An 18,143-nucleotide genomic window follows, 5' to 3' on the forward strand; every position below is an offset into this window, starting at 1 on the left:
TACAGACATTTCTCTGAGCACAGAACATATACATAATGCTATACCTTTTAAAATGTGTTTTAATTTTCAACAAGTAGCAGTAGATTTTAAAAGAGCTTCAACTACATAAAGATACATGCAAATTCCATTTTACAGACACACATCAAACTGTTAGCCTAACTACAGACGAAAATAATTTGTCCTATACTGTTTTCACTGAGAATTCATAACTAAAACTTTTACTCTAATGCCATAAAGCTAAAAAATGATTTATTATCCTGCCACAGGACAGCCTAACTGTTGTAGATTACTGCCACTCATTTAACAGAAAAGAGTAAAAGGAAAAAGTAACTTCAGTAGTTTACTTACATCACCATTACTGCCAAATACTCCATTAGAAAAGGCAATCAAGTTATAAGATTTGTCACCCCAGCGTACTGTTGGATCTCCATGAAGAATCTTCGCAGAAACCTAAAATAAATTTATTATTTCAAATTAAAAGAATCTTCATATTGATTTTTAAGTATTTGTACCTTAAATACATACAAACACACATGATCTCACTTTTCCTCTCTTCAGGTAAACCAAATTTAATAAAATAATAGCTATTCTCAAGAAATAATAATTTAGGTCCTGACTATTTAAATATTCAAAATCCAAGAAATTCTAACAGAAAAGAGGATGGGACAATATTCATGAATGTTTAGAGAATATCAAAGTGAAAGGACAAGGTGTTTGTAACTTTAATAGGATAAGAAGCTTTGATTACTTTAGTCATGAAAGTCTAGTTACAAGGAAAACATTTCAAGAATTCATATCCCACTAAGCCACTTTCTCAAATGCTAGGTTTTGGCTATAAGTGAGTCAGGAAATCACTGTAAACATCTTTACAAAAAGAATAACAACAGAACATAAATATCAGAGTATATCACAGTCAAAGCAATTACTGTTTTGTGAAACTTCTATTATGTATGTACTTGTGTGTGTGAGCACATGTGTGTATATTTAATGAGCAGCAATAAATATGTCTAACTGTACATTGCAGCAACTGAGCAACATTTAATTAAAATATATCCTTCCTCAAGAAGCTTGTTGATTCTACTTTTAAAAAAGCAGCTAACGAGGGAAAAACTGTTTTCAAGTCACAAAATTTTTCAATCCAATATTATTCATTTCTCTCATTTAATACTGACAGATGCAAAGATTCTGAGATTCCTACAAATACAACTGCTCATCTTTTTTTTTTCCCCAGGAAATGGTAATGTCCCCCCCAAAATAAATAAAACCCCAATTATCCTTAAACTCACTAACGTCAGTGTGTTCTACAAAACCAAATGATAAAATAAGTCACAAGAGTGATGTAATTCTTAGGACAGACCTCACCAACTAAGGTATCAAGGCCTACTGCTGTGGGCTATAGGTAGGTTTTCATGTCACCTTTGGTTTGAAAAGCTCATTTTGCCCCCATGCCTTATGCAAATTTTCTGTATATATAATCAATGGAAAGGTTGGGAACCACTGCCATGTGACAAGCATGTGACAAGCAAATAATACCTATACTTCTTTAAACAACATGTAAGATCTAAGCAGCCTTGCCGCTCAGACGGTAAAGCGTTTACCTACAATGTGGGAGACCCAGGTTCAATCCCTGGGTCGGGAAGATCCTCTGGAGAAGGAAATGGCAACCTACTCCAGTGCTCTTGCCCAGAAAACCCCATGGACAGAGGCTACAGTCCATGGGGTCGTAAAGAGTCGGACACAACTGAGCAACTTCATTTTCTTTCTTTCTAAACAGAGCTGAACAACGTGGCAAGGACTTACAAAGCATTATTTATTTCTGTATAATCTTATGTGTGTGTAGCTAAGAAAACGTTTTAAAAGCTTGCACAAAATATTTATATTTTATGACTTAGTATTTGTGCTTTCTTTTCTTAGCTACCCCATTCCAAGATAAAATATGTTTCCAAAATCTAGGAAACAGCTGTTTTCACGATTATGTTTCAAGGTGGTTTTATAGGTGTATACTTCAAACTAAGTTGTATACATTAAATATATACAGTTTTTTGCATGTCAATTATACTTAACAAAGTGATTCTTTAAAAAAAAAAAATTCTTCTCATGTTCAATTTACACAAGAGTTCTCCAGAAAACTCTGTGGGAAGAAATAAAACAAGGGACTTTCCTGGTGGTCTCATAGTTAAGAACCCATCGGCCAACACAGGGGACAGAGGTCTGGCCTGTAAGTGGTAGCTACTGAAACCCATGCCCCTAGAGCCTGTGCTCCACGAGAGAGGCCACCGCAATGAGAAGCCCACACACAGCAACCAGAGAGTACATCCCGCTTGCCACAACTGGAAAGAAAGCCCATGCAAAGCAACAAAGACCCAGCACAGCCAAAAACGAACAAATTCTTAAGAAAAAAAAGAGAAATAACAGAACAAGATAGTCGAATACCTGAGAATAATCTTCTGGTGTAGCATGTGGACTGTCATCATCTAAACAAAATACCAGTAAACTGCTCTGAATTTTCTCTAATATAGTCAGGTTCTCTGGATTAAGACTAATCAAATATTCTCGTGCCTAAAGGGCAAGAAGAAAAAATAAAATGTTACAAGTTAAATATAAAATAGTCAGAAAAGCTCAACAGGTTTTTGAAAAGTTAGCGAAAAGGTTCATCAGGAAAAGTGTAAATTCAAGGACCTCTGTGCTGAGTCCTGAACAGGTTTTCTTCTCCAAAAGCATGCCTAGTCCCTACACTTGTGCTGCTAAATGTATAAAGCTATAAAGTTATGCTCGCTTTCCTGAGTGCTCAGACAGTAAAGAAAATGCCTGCAAGTCAGGAGACCCATGTTCGATCCCTCAGCTGGGAAGGTCCCCTGGAGAAGGAAATGGCTACCCACTCAAGTATTCTTGCCTGGAGAATCCCATAAACAGAGGAGCCTGGTGGGCTACAATTTCATGGGGTCACAAAAAGTCAATATGACTGAGTGACTAACCACACATAATGTTATGCCTTCCCCTAGATTTTCTGATTGTTCAATACTGTACAATATATTTAAAACTGCTTAAAGCTTAAAGCTGTCTGTTCATTTGTCTTTATTTCCAAGGGCCAGCATGTCCTTGAGCTGAGTGTTTGAAGTTTAAATGTAAACAAAATAAAAGTATATCCTCTCCCCAATTCTAAATTATAGTTAATAATATTGTACTGCATATTTGAAAGTTGCTAGAGAGTAGATCTTCAAGTTCTCATCACAAGAAAAATATTTTTAAATTTTCTGTACGGTGATGGACATTAACTAGATTTACTGTGATATTTCTCAATAGAAACAAATACTGAATCCTTATGTGTATACCTGAATATAATGTTGTAAGTCAATTGTACCTTTAAAGAAAAGAAAAATGTAAATTATAACCTTAGCCCATCGAGTTCGCTCCTCGGTAGTTAATGCTGCTACCCCAGGTCCGTCGGGTTCACTGTGGCATTTCTTTTGGATGTATGTCAATTGCCTTTGGAAGATTAAATAAGGAAGATTCAAAAAGAGCACAGGTAGGAGCACTAGCTACTTTGGCCTTTCATAGGTTACAAAGTTTATTAGTATTTAAGTATTTTAATTAAAATATTATCCAAAGAATACTATTGTATTCCGTATTATCCAAAGAAAGGGATTATGGTCTCTACAGCAATGGAGTTATCTCCTACACCTTTTTTTCCGCCACAGTGATTATGTACCTATTAATATCATCAGTATACTTGACAAGAGCTTAAGCAAATAAATTTTCTGTTTGATATAATTTATACTTTCAAAAGGTACATGCACTTCCAAGATCCAAGTAAATGCCCTGCATAATGGAGAAATTTAAAAATATTCTGGTACATAAACTCACAAATATCATATACATTTTATCTAACTAAAAACTATGTGAATATAGTAACAGAGGACTTAGTCTATACCCAATTAATACTTGGGTTTAATCCCCAAAATAGAAATACCATGTAGTTTTAAATATTTTCACATGTGCCATTGTTACTTAAAATCATTATAAAGACTATTCAGTTCAGTTGCTCAGTTGTGTCCGACTCTTTGCGACCCCATGGACTGCAGCACGCCAGGCCTCCCTATCCATCACCAACTCCTGGAGTTTACTCAAACTCATGTCCATTGAGTGGGTGATGCCATCCAACTATCTCTTCCTCTGTTGTCCCCTTTTCCTCCCACCCTCAATCTTTCCCAGCATCAGGGTCTTTTCCAATAAGTCCATTCTTTGCATCAGGTGGCCAAAGTATTGGTGTTTCTGCTTCAGCATCAGTCCTTCTAATGAATATTCAGGACTGATTTCCTTTAGGATGGACTGGTTGGATCTCCTTGCTATCCAAGGGACTCTCAAGAGTCTTCTCCAACACCACAATTCAAAAGCATTAATTCTTCGGCACTCAGCTTTCTTCACAGTCCAACTCTCACATCCATACATGACTACTGGAAAAACCATAGCCTTGACTAGATGGACCTTTGTTGGCAAAGTAATGTCTCTGCTTTTTAATATGCTGTCTAAGTTGGTCACAACTTTTCTTCCAAGGAGCAAGCGTCTTTTAATTTCATGGCTGCAGTCACCATCTGCAGTGATTTTGGAGCCCAAAAATATAAAGTCTGACACTGTTTCCCCATCTATTTCCCATGAAGTGATGGGACCAGATGCCATGATCTTAGTTTTCTGAATGTTGAGTTTTAAGACAACTTTACACTCTCCTCTTTCACTTTCATCAAGAGGCTCTTTAGTTCTTCTCCACTTTCTGCCATAAGAATGGTGTCATCTGCATATCTGAGATTATTGATATTTCTCCCAGCAATCTTGATTCCAGCTTGTGCTTCATCCAAGCCCAGTGTTTCTCATGATGTACTCTGAGTTAAATAAGCAGGGTGACAATACACAGCCTTGACGTACTCCTTTCTCTATTTGGAATCAGTCTGTGTTCCATGTCCAGTTCTAACTGTTGCTTCCTGACCTGCATACAGATTTCTCAAGAGGCAGGTCAGGTGGTCTGGTATTCCCATCTCTTGAAGAATTTTCCACAGTTTGTGGTTATCCACACAGTCAAAGGCTTTGGCATAGTCAATAAAGAAAAAATATATGTTTTTCTGGAACTCTCTTGCTTTCTCGATGATCCAACGGATGTTGGCAATTTGATCTCTGGTTCCTCTGCCTTTTCTAAAGCCAGCTTGAACATCTGGGAGTTCACGGTTCACGTATTGCTAAAGCCTGGCTTGGAGAATTTTGAGCGTTACTTTACTAGCGAGTGAGGTGAGTGCAATTGTGCGGTAGTTTGAGCATTCTTTGGCATTGCGTTTCTTTGGGACTGGAATGAAAACTGACCTTTTCCAGTCCTGTGACCACTGCTGAGTTTTCCAAAAATATACTGGGTCCACCAAAAAGTTCAGTAGGGTTTTTCTGTAACATCTTGGCCAATCCAAACAAAGCTATGGAAATCAAAACAATGTGGCACAGGTGACACTCACACGGGTCAATGGAACCGAATGGAGAGCCTGTAAATAAGTCCACTTACAGCCAGCTGAGGTGCCAAGGAGACCGAGAATACATGGGAAACAGCCCCTTAAGTAAACAGTGTTGGAAAATTACCACGTAAAAAGAATGAAACTGGACCCCTATCTTATACCTTACACAGAAGTCAATTCAAAATAGATTTAAGGCTTAAATATTAGGCCTGAAAAAAATAAAACTTCTGGAAGAAAATATGGGAAAAAAGCTTCCAGACATTAACCTTTTGCAATCATTTCTTAGATGTGATACCAAAAGCACAGGCAACAAAAGTAAAAATAGACAAATAAGATTATATCAAACCAAAAGCTTTAGCACTGTAAAGGAAACAATAAAGTGAAAAAGCAAACTACAGAATATGAGAAAATATCTGCAAACCATATATCTGGTAAGAGGTCATGGAACCCTCATAATTTAATTGCCAGAAAACCAAACAACCCGATTTTAAAATGGGCAAAGGAACTGAACAGACATTTCTCCAAAGAAGATATAAAAATGGCCAAGAGGTACATGAAAAAGTGCTCAACATCACTAATTATCAGGGAAATGTAAATCAAAAGCACAATGAGATATCCTCTCACCCCTCTCAGAAAGACTATTATCAAAAAGACAAGCAGTAACAAGCGCTGCTGATGATGTGGAGAAAAGAAAACCCTTCTGCACTGCTGGTGGAACTGTCAATTGGTGCAGCCACTATAGAACTATGGGGGTTCCTCATGAAATTAAAAATAGAGATACTATATGATCCAGCCGGAGAAGGCAATGGCACCCCATTCCAGTACTCTTGCTTGGAAAATCCCATGGACGGAGGAGCCTGGTAGCCTGCAGTCCATGGGGTAGCTAAGAGTCGGACACGACTGAGCGACTTCACTTTCATGCACTGGAGAAGGAAATGGCAAGCCACTCCAGTGTTCTTGCCTGGAGAATCCCAGGGACAGTGGAGCCTGGTGGGCTGCCGTCTTTGGGGTCGCATGGAGTCGGACACGGCTGAAGTGACTTAGCACCAACAGCATGTGATCCAGTGATCCCAGTTCTGTGTACATATCCAAAGGAACTAAAACCAAGGTCTCAAAGAGACATTTGCATTCCCATGTTCCTTGCAGCATTATTCTCAATAGCCAAGAGGCAAAAGTAACTTAAATATTTAATGATGGATGAATGAATAAACAAGATGTGGTATAAACATACAAATGGAATTTTATTCAGCTTTAAGAGAAAATTCCACTGTTTGCAACAATGTGAATGAACCTGATGGACACTATCCTAAATGAAATAAGCTAAACACAGAAGAAACACTACATGGTATCACTTATATGTGGAATCTAAAATAGATAAAAGTCTTAGAAGCAGAAAAGAATAGTGGGTGCCAGGGGCTAGGCTAAGGAGAAAATGAGGAGGCATTAGAATCCACCTGCAATGTAGGAGACCCTGCTTTGAATCCTGGGTTGGGAAGATCTCCTGGAGAAGGGATAGGCTACCCACTCCAGTATTCTTAGGCTTCCCTGGTGGCTCAGACAGTAAAGAATTTGTCTGCCATGCAGGAGACCTGGGTTCAATCCCTGGATTAGGAAGATCCCTGAGAGGAGGGCATGGCAACCATGTATTACATGGCACTCCAGTATTCTTGCCTGGAGAACCCCCAGGGACAGAGGAGCCTGGTGGGCTACAGGACATGGGGTCACAAAGAGTCTGACACAACTGAGCGACTAAGCACAGCACTGTCAAGTGACACAAAGTTTGTTATACAAGATAAGTCAGTCCTAGAGATCTATTGTACAGCATAGTGTAGTTAATGACACTGTACTTTCTTTGGAAGGAATGATGCTAAAGCTGAAGCTCCAGTACTTTGGCCACCTCATGCGAAGAGTTGACTCATTGGAAAAGACTTTAATGCTGGGAGGGATTGGGGGCAGGAGGAGAAGGGGACGACAGAGGATGAGATGGCTGGATGGCATCACTGACTCAATGGACATGAGTCTGAGTGAACTCCAGGAGTTGGTGATGGACAGGGAGGCCTGGTGTGCTGCGATTCATGGGGTCACAAAGAGTCGGACACGACTAAGCGACTGAACTGAACTCAACACTCTTAAAAATTTGCTAAGAGGGTAGATCTTAAGGTAAGTGTTCTTACCACCAAAAATTTTTTTACAAATAAAGAGGGAAGGACATCTTTGGGGATGATGAATATGCTATGGTATCCATTATGGTAATAGTTTAATCAATGTATGCTTATCTCCAAACTCATCCAGTTGTACAGAAAAATATGCACAGATTTATATGTTAATCATACCTCAAAGGAGATTTAAAAATAACTTCTCTATTCATATTGTAAAAAGAGGTATAGATTTGGTAACTGTAATTACCCCTCTTCTCTTTCAATTTGACTATCTATGGACTTGTTTTCAGTACACATGCATTTTTTTATATTTAAAAATTTGCATTAACAGTATTTATACTTTAGAATCATACATATTTTAAAATATTTTATCCTTGATATTTCCTCAAAATCTGCCTTCATTACTTTCCACTCATTCTTTAATTTACTGTAATCAGGTTTTGTCCTCCAGTGATTATCTTGAAAATGTGTTTCTGAATATTAGCAATGGCATCCCGTAAGATTTAGCAGCTTTATCTCAGTCTCATTTTTCTTTTATAAAGTCTTTTACCACCCAGGAGTCAATCTTGAAATTCTGTGTTGGCTTTTGTAGCACTGTTACATTGTGGTCTTTCTAACTCACTGACTACTTGGCCTTTTTCACTGACTGTTGTTCTCTATCCACCATCAAATGTGTGTCTTCCCAATTTCCCCTCACTGGCCTCCCCCAACGTCTTCTACAAGTTTCTTCTTTGGTAATTTCATCCACTACTTGAATAGCTTCAATTATCACCTTTACCTAAGAGGCAACCAAATCTCTAACTTTAACCCTATTTTCTCTCTAAATTTCTAGTACCAAATTTCCAAGCGCTTGTTGGATCTATCCACCTCAATTTCTGCCAACATTCCAAAGTAAATATACATTTAAAAATTATCTCCCTGACCTCTTCCTACAAATTAAGACAAAACTGATCTTAGAAGAAAACACAGGTATCTCTCCATGACTAGGAATCAGGGAATGGTTTCTAAGATATGACCCTAAAAGTACAAACAACTAAGGAGCAGATAAACTGAACTCTTGTCAAAATTAAAATGTTGGCCCTTCATAAGCAACCATGAAAAAAGTGAAGTAAACACTAGAATGGGAGAAAAATATATGTAATTTATGTATCCGATAAGGGAGTTATATCTAGGATATATAAAGAAGTTTTACAACTCAATAATAAAAAAGACAAATAACCCAATTAAGAATTGGTAAAGGATTTGAACAGACATTTCTCCAAGCTGTTGTTCAGTTGCTAAGTCGTATCCGATCCTTTGTGACCCCATGGACTGTAGGACGCCAGGCTCCTCTGTCTTTCACTACCTCCCAGAGTTTAGCGTCATAGGTACATGAAAATATGTTCAATCTCATCATTATGCAGACACAACTGTAAACCACAATGAGATCCTACTTCATACTCTCCAGGATGGCTACAATCAAAAAGGCTAACAATAACAAGTGCTGGTGAGAATGAGAATAAATTGGAACCCTCAAGTACTGCTGACGTGAATGTGAAATGGCACACTCATACTGGAAAACAGTTTGGCAGTTCCTCACACGGTTAAACACAGAAGTACGATCCAGCAATTCCATGCCAAGGAATACACCCATGACAAGTGTCCACACAAAAACCTATACACAGAATGTCCACAGCAGCGTTACTCACAGCAGTCAAAAAGTCGAAACAACCCAAACATCTATCAACTGATAAATAATTAAATAAAATGTGGTCTAGCCATAGAGTGCATTATTATTCAGTTAAAAAAAAAAAAAAGGAAGTACTAATAAACGCTACCAGGAGTCTCCAATCCCTGTTAGGAACCAGGCCACACAGCAGGAGGTGAGCAGTGGGCGAGTGAGCAAAGTTCCATCTGTATTTACAGCCACTTCCCATTGCTCCCACTTACCACCTGAGTTCTGCCTCCCGTCACATCAGCAGGGGCATTCGATTCTCACAGGAGCTGAGAACTGCGCACGTGAGGGATCTAGACTGTGAGTTCCTTATGATGCCTGAGGATCTCAGGTAGAGCTGAGGTGGTAAGGCTAGCTAGCTCTGGGGAGCGGCTGCAGATACAGATCATCACTAGTGAAGAGGTCTGACTGCACAGAGATATGATAAACCAATTGCTTACGGACTCATATCAAAACCCTATCACTGAGTGACAAGTGACAACTGCATAATTATTTCATTATATATTATAATGTGATAGTAATAGAAATAAAATGCACAATAAACGTAATGTGCTTGAATCATCATGAAACCAGCACATGTCCATAGAAAAACAGTCTTCCAGGAAACCCAGTCTCTGGTGCCAAAAAGATTGAGGACCGCTGACACTGAGGACCGCCACAACATGGATGAATGTTGAAAATGTAAGGTATACTAAGTGAAACAGCCTAGACAGAAAAGGCCATTAAGAGTCCCTTTGTATGAAATGTCCAGAGAAGGAAAACCATAAAGACAAAAAGTCAAGGGAAACAGATAGAAAGGCTACCTCAGGCTGGTGGGATGGGAGTGTTGGGGAAATATGAGAAATGTCTGCCAATGGATGGGTAAGAGTTGGGGAGCAAATGGGGAATTACTGCTTATGAGTTCAGGGTTACTTTGGGGGGTGACAAAAATGTTCTAAAGTTGATTGTGAAGATGACAGCACAATTCTGAACATTCTAAGAAATGCTGAAATATACACTTTAAATGAGTGAACTGTGTAGTATGTGAATTGCCTCAAAGCCAGTATTAAAAACAAGAAAAAACTGAAAATTGAAAGGTTACTTCCTCTTCTGTTATAATACTATCTACCTACTCAGTAATAGCTTCCTTTCTTTCTAAATCCAGTTACCAATTCAAATTAATTTTATCTCCAAAACTTTTTCTGCATTTATCTCTTTTTAAGAAAAAGTTAAATTGAAGTATAGTTGATTTACAACATTGTGTTACTTTCTGATATACAACAAAGTGACTCAGTTTTATATATTCTTTTTCAGATTCTCCATTATAGTTCATTATAAGATATTGAATATAGTTCCCTGTATCATACAGTAGAATCTTACTGTTTATGAACAGTGTTCCGTATTCTTAAGTTCCAACCTCTAACTTCTTTCCTGGATTACTGCAAATTTTAACACATCTCTTTTGAGGCACCAACTCATAAGATTCAGAATCTGACTGAACTATCATATACTACTAATACATATCTTATGTTTCTAAATAAAACTTCCTAATGCATTGCTATTGCTGTTGCTAAGTCGCTTCAGTCGTGTCCGACTCTGTGAGACCCCACAGACGGCAGCCCACCAGGCTCCCCCGTCCCTGGGATTCTCCAGGCAAGAACACTGGAGTGGCTTGCCATTTCCTTCTCCAATGCATGAAAGTGAAAAGTGAAAGTGAAGTCACTCAGTCGAGTCTGAAGCAACCTCATGGACTGAAGCCTACCAGGCTCCTCCATCCATGGGATTTTCCAGGCAAGAGTACTGGAAATGGGGTGCCATTGCCTTCTCCGTCCTAATGCATAGAGCTGGCCTAATCACTCAGTTCACTCACACATCCACACCCACACCTTTCTGCTTTGTATTAAGCAGAGGGAATTAAAAAAAAAAAATCTGGTAAGTAATCTCTTTGAGCTCCATCTGAAGGTGAAAATATAGAAATAAATGACTTCAATACAATTTAATAATCAATATAATAGAGATAAATAAGAGGCTAAGTCCTTGGGCCATGGAGAGAGGAAAGGGAATGGGAAATTATGAAGTAAGACATAAAATAGGAAGTAGTAAGCCTGTGGTGACATGTGAACAGAAACAAAGCACGAGGAGCAATTCTAACTTAAAAGGCGGACAAGGCAGGGGAAGGCAGTCCAATAGAAAGCATGAGCACATGCAAAGGCTACAGATAACCTAACACATCAGAACTGCAAGCAGAGAAACTGGGTAGAAGAACAGGATGCAGAGGGAGGAAGAGCAGGACAAGGTTGACGGGACAGGCGAAGGTCCAATCGAGACCACAGGTAAAAAAAAGACTGCTAGCTAGACCTCCAGGAACTACTCAAGAATTTTAAGCAAAGGTGAGACACGATCAAACATGAATTTTCAAAGTCACAGGACTGATGACTATCAAGAATGTAGGGAAGCAAGAAAACCACCTGTGAGGCTGAATCAGAGTTAACAATCTGAACAAACAAGGCTTTTATTTTAATGGAGAACAGAAATCCAAGTATTTATATGAATAAAAACAGAAGTCCATGTTTATGTGAATTCTCCTGATTTTTAAATAGCAATTCAAATTCTCTGTTATCCAAGCAAAACAGGCTACAGGCTGAATTCAGACCACAAATCACATGTATGCAGTTTCTGAGAGAGCGGCTTTCAGTAATCCAAGTAATAAGCCTGATCTAATTATTTTATGTCAAATTTGGAACAAATTTTAAAATACAGCTGGAACAGACAGAAAGATTATCCAAGGAACAAAAGCAAAAAAAAAAAAAACCTAAAAAATGGATCTTTTTTGTCTATATGAAAATTAACAATGCCTGTTCAAGTACGAAAAAAGTTTGCTAACTGGAATGAAATGTTTGCAACCCATATAACTACTAAAGGATGAGTGCCCAGACATATAATTGCTACAAATTAATAAGAATTTTAAAATAGCAAATAGAAAAATAGGCAAAAGCAACTCATTGAAAATATGAGTGACCTATAAACATATAGAAATATATTCAATTTCACTAGTTATGAGGGATGCGTCAATTCAGGCAACAATGAAAACCATTTTTCATGGGTCAGTTCACCATGTTTTAAGTTTAATTATACCATGTCAGCAACCACGTAGAGAAGCAGGTATCCTCCTAAAACACTAGCAGGAAACATAGTGCTGCTGTCAATGACAATCTGACTCTGTGAAAATTCAAAGGTGTGTAACCTATGATCCAGAAAGTACATTTCTAATGTCAACACATAGATATTTTCTCACAAATACATGAAGAGGCATGCTTGAAAATGTTGACTGTTTTTTATAGTAACATGCAAACTGCGTCAATGGGTACTAAAGGAGAAATGTCAAACCATATAGTCTGACCATTTGGTGGAATTCTATATGACAGTTAAAAAGAGTAAGGTTGATAATCTTTACTCTAGCACGAATATATTATTGTCTTATTATTCACTGTCTTATTATTCACTAAAAGAAATGAACTGCAGAAAAATACCTAAAATAAAATTATTTTCTGGACTTCCCTGGTGGTCCAGTGGTTAAGAATCAGCCTCCCAATGAAAGGAACATGGACGGGTTCGATCCCTGGTTTGGGAAGACTCCACATGCTGCGGAGAAACTAAGCCCGTGCATGGCAACTACGGAGGCCTGCACAGCCTAGAGCTTGTGTTCCGCACCAAGAGAGGTCACTACAACGAGAAGCCCACACACCGCAATGAAGAGAAGTCTCCACTCGCTGCAACTAGAGAAAGCCTGAGCACAGTGACAAGGACCCAGTGCAGCCAAACATAAATCGACTAATTATTTTTTTAAAAACTATATTTAAATACATAAAACTACCCCTTTCCTCATGACACATGCAAAAATCAATTCTAGGCAGACTTTTAACGTAAATGTGAAAGATAAAAGAATGAAAGTTTAGAGCACAATGTAAGAAAATATCTTTCAAACAATGTGTTAGGAAAAAAAAATTTTTATGGAAGTTCAGACACTACAAAACTCACAGAGGAAAATCTACACAGAACACTAGATGACATAAATTGCATTAAGATCTTTTATGACCCACATCCTAAAGCAATGAAAATAAAAACAAAAATAAGCAAATGGTACCTAATTAAAAGATTTTGCACAGCAAAGGAAATCATAAATAAGATGAAAAGACATCCCTCAGGATGGGAGAAAATATTTGCAAATAAAGCAACTGACAAGGGATTAACCCCTAAAAATAATCAGCTCATGCAGCTCAATAAAAAAAAAAAAAAATACAAAAATGGGCAGAAAACCTGAACAGACATTTCTCCAAAGACCACATACAGATGGCCGACAAATACATGAAAGCATGCTCAGTTCAGTTCAGTCGCTGCTCAGTCGTGTCCAACTCTTTGCAACCCCATGAACCGCAGCACGCCAGGCCTCCCTGTCCATCACCAACTCCCGGAGTTCACTCAGACTCACCTCCATCGAGTCACTGATGCCATCCAGCCATCTCATCCTCTGTCGTTCCCCTTCTCCTCCTGCCCCCAATCCCTCCCAGCATCAGAGTCTTTTCCAATGAGTCAACTCTTCGCATGAGGTGGCCAAAGTACTGGAGCTTCAGCTTCAGCATCATTCCCTCCAAAGAAATCCCAGGGCTGATCTCCTTTAGGATGGACTGGTTGGATCTCCTTGCAGTCCAAGGGACTCTCAAGAGTCTTCTCTAACACCACAGTTCAAAAGCATCAATTCTTTGGCGCTCAGCTTTCTTCACAGTCCAACTCTCACATCCATACATGACCACTGGAAAAATCATAGCCTTGACTAGATGGAGAAAGCATGCTCAACATCCCTAAGAAATGCAAATCCAAACTACAATGAGGTATCACCTCACCAATCAGAATGGCCACCATCAAAAAATCTACAAACAATAGATGCTGAAGAGGGTGTGGAGAAAAGGGAACCCTCTTGCACTGCTGGTAAGAATGCAAACTGATACAACCACTATGAGGAAACAGTACGGAGGTTCCTTAAGAAACTAAGAATAAAACTACCGTATGACCCAGCAATCCCACTACTGGGCATATACCCTGAGAAAACCGTAATTCAAAACGACACATGTGCCCAGTGTTCATTGCAGCACTCTTTACAACAGCCAGAACATGGAAGGAATTTAAATGTCCATCAACAGATGAACGGATTAGGAAGATACAATAGAATATTACTCAGTTATAAAAAGGAATGAAACTGGGTCCTTTGTAGTCAGGTGGATGAACCTAGAATCTGTCATACAGAGTGAAGCAAGAAAAACACACATTGTTTATTAACATATATATATGGAATCTAGAGAAATGGTACTCTTGAACCTCTCTTCAGGGCAAGAACAGAGACAAAGACATAGAGAATGGACCCATTCACATAGAGGGGGTAAGGAGAAGGTGGGAGGAATTGAGTAACAGTGACACAGATACACTCCACGTGTGAAATAGCTAGTGGGAAGCTGCTGAGCTGAGCTTAGCACTGAGAACTCAGCTCAGTGCTCTGTGACGATCTAGAAGGGTGAGAGTAGGGAGGGATGTTCAACAGGGAAGGGATATATGTACAAATATAGTAGATTCATGCAATTGTACAGCAGAAACTAACACAACATTGTAAAGCAATTATACTCCAATTTTAAAAAATTAGAAAAAAGTATCAACAGTACACAAAATGTATAATCCATATGGTAAAATACTGTTATATTGGACTACATTCAAATGAAGAATTTCTTATGATCAAAGAGACACTTTGAAATCCACGAAAGCTTCATATCGAGAATGTATAACGAACTCCTACAACACTCCTACACTAGTGGGAAGTGTTTATCAGCACAAATACTTTGGAAAACTGGCATGACCACTGAAGCTGAACATACACATAAACTAGGATCCCCCAAGTCCTCTCCTGAGTGTAATGAGACAGAAATGCATGCATGTATACATCAAAGACTTATACAAGAATTTTCAGAGCAGCACTTTTTGTATTAATAAAAACTGCAAGCAAGCTAAGCGATCACACTTCAGAAGGGGGATTTCTGGTATAAGGGGTAGAATGGAAATGTTCTGTAGCTTGACCTGGGTGGTAGATGCATGAGTATTTAACTGTGGACTTCTGTGTGTGCTTGTGTACAGGTTTGTAATGCTCAATAAAAATAATTTAAAATATATACACATACATACAATTTTAGAAGACACACCAGAAAATTTGAACAACTGATTGTATATTAATATATTAAAGAATTCCTGTTAATATTTTAGGAGAAGCAAGTCATTAGGTGTGGTAATTTTTTTTATGTTTATGTTTTTAAGAGTCCTTATATCTTAGAGAAGCTTACTATTTATAGTGAAAGGATATTACGTCTGAGATTCTCTTTAAAATAATCTGTGGGGGAGTGACGGGAGGGGCACAAGGAGGCATAGCTGAATAAGACAATGAATTTATAATTGTTGAAGCTAGGAGTTACCATTATAGCTGTTGAATCTAGGGGTGACTACATGGAGGAGCTTCATTATATAATTCCCTCTACCTTTGGAAATTTTCCATAATGCTAACTTTAAAAATATAAACATCAAAAATAATACTCTGCTTGCTGTTTCATCACTCAGTCGTGTTTAACTCTCTGTGACCCCCACAGACTGCAGCCCACCAGGCTCCTCTGCCCATGGGATTTCCCAGGCAAGAATGCTGGAGTGGGCTGCCATTTCCTTATACAGTATTATACATTATATATATATATATATATATATATATATATATATAAAATACATACTATGGGCTTCCCTGGTAGCTTGGACGGTAAAGAATCTGCCTGCAATGTGGGAGACCTGGGTTCGATCCCTGGGTTGGGAAGATCACCTGGAGAAGGGCACAGCTACCAACTCAGTACTCTGGCCTGGAGAGAGGAGCCTGGCAGGCTACAGTCCATGGGGTCACAAAGAGTCGGATATGACTGAGCAACTTTCACTTTTACTACATACTATATGTAAAATATACATATATATGTTCTTTTTTAAAAAAATCTGTATGTGCATGTAAATTCATTGCAATAGGTCTGAAAGGACAGAATACACCGTGCTAGCAAAAGTGATTAATTCTGGGGCAGCGAATGGGATGAGTAATGTTTGTAATGTTTATCTTTCCTCCAAGGAGAGTTTATTCATATACAATGAATAAAATGAAAAGCTAATTTAAATCAAAAATACAATAAAAATAGGCTTTTAAAAATTAGCATACATAAAATTCTTATTTCTCAGCTTACTATCACTTTTTAAAAGGTAATGTCTGTCGAACATTTTTTTTAACTCAAGTAAAAGTTTAAAACCTAATGAGACTCAAGAAAGTAGTTTGAAAACCTCTGAATCTCTGGTGCAGTCATCAGATAGCCTTCATGCATTACATCAAAGACAAAAACTCGGCCTCGACACAACACTGCAAGGTGACTTGGGGAATGTCCTTCTCTCTCTGGGGAAAGAAAAAAGAAAACACAAGACTCAAATCTCTGAGAGCAAGAGTAAAGCTGCATATTTATATCCAACAGAAAAAAATCATTCCTCCAATATTTTATTATATATTCATCAAATATGTCACATGAATAAAAACACTTTAATAAGGTGATAAAATTTCAGTTAATATGTCATAAATACAAGTTCTTGAAACCTCTCTATGTAAAACATTTAGATTTTCATGTTTCAAATTCTGTATAAGAATCATATAAATTCCATACTACTACAGGGCTTTCTAGTTTTATTTATAGATAGGCTGGGAGGGGGAAGGGGTTGCAGAAAAGTCCAGGAGGAGAGTTATTTAAGTTTCTTTGGGCGATTACTTTACTGTTGATTGATCATCAGATTACTAAACTGCAACAATATCTAGCTAGGACTTCTCAGTAAAATTTATTTTTCAGTAGAATAAGGGTACTTTATGCTTGAGTGGCAAGAAGAAAGAATTTTGCCCAATTGTAGTGTTACCTTAGGCTCTGATAACACCTGGTAAGCCACTGACAATTGACTCTATGATTCATTTGGCACACATTACCCAGGAACTATTTATTTTTGAGATTTGTAAATAACAGACTATTCTGACTTAGTCCCATTTTTCAAGTACTAGGCCCTGACAAGGGTCTTCCTATATGATCTCTGCCTCCTCCCTCTCAAAAAACGAGGGAAGAAAGTTAAGAAAGTCATACACTGCCATTGGAAGTAAACTTATTGGTTGATATGTACAAGGAAATGTGCTAAATGCTTTACACATGTTATCTCATGATATCTACTCATTAGCTATGAGGAAGAACTATTTCCTGAAAGCACTATTATTTTCCCTCTTATATCCTCTTTCCTCAAGCCCTCTTTCCTCGGAGCTGGGGTATGTGTTTTCTGTGTCCCTCATGGCTATTTCCAAACCATTTCTTCCCCTTCATAAACCTCCATATCCTTTTATGTTTACCGTCACTACCTTTTATTGTCCTCTACTACTTAAAATTTGGTACTATAAAAAGGAAATAAACCTGAGGCCAAGTTAATACTTGGGGAGACGAGGACAGAGGGTGCTACCTAAGGATAAGCATCAGAGGAGCTATTTGAGCAGAGACCAAAGTAAAAGAGCTAACACAGAAATATGTGTAGGAAGAGAGCTTCAGGCAAAGGAAACAGCAAGTGCAAAGGCATTAGCACAAAATGAGCTGGTCTGCTTAAAGGGAGAAAATGGTCAGTGCAGCTGCAGCAGAGAGAAATGAGCAGAATGGCAGAAAAAATTGCAGC

The 18,143-nt window shown here is 38.2% G+C and overlaps 1 protein-coding gene across 7 annotated transcripts in view; it reads right to left on the bottom strand.

The window, feature by feature from the left end:
• CROT (carnitine O-octanoyltransferase) overlaps positions 1 to 18,143 on the bottom strand; it is a 50,807-nt gene that overhangs the window by 19,239 nt on the left and 13,425 nt on the right. For all 7 annotated transcript variants that reach the window (XM_069587739.1, XM_069587740.1, XM_069587741.1 and 4 more), the window contains 4 exons: positions 16,740 to 16,848; positions 3,393 to 3,486; positions 2,434 to 2,559; positions 349 to 450 (listed from right to left, as the gene is read on the bottom strand). In XM_069587739.1, the coding sequence (XP_069443840.1) occupies positions 349 to 450; positions 2,434 to 2,559; positions 3,393 to 3,486; positions 16,740 to 16,848 (431 nt within the window). The remainder of the gene's footprint in view (positions 1 to 348; positions 451 to 2,433; positions 2,560 to 3,392; positions 3,487 to 16,739; positions 16,849 to 18,143) is intronic.

The sequence above is a fragment of the Ovis canadensis genome, chromosome 4 (assembly GCF_042477335.2).
Source record: "Ovis canadensis isolate MfBH-ARS-UI-01 breed Bighorn chromosome 4, ARS-UI_OviCan_v2, whole genome shotgun sequence".
Lineage (NCBI taxonomy): Eukaryota > Metazoa > Chordata > Mammalia > Artiodactyla > Bovidae > Ovis > Ovis canadensis.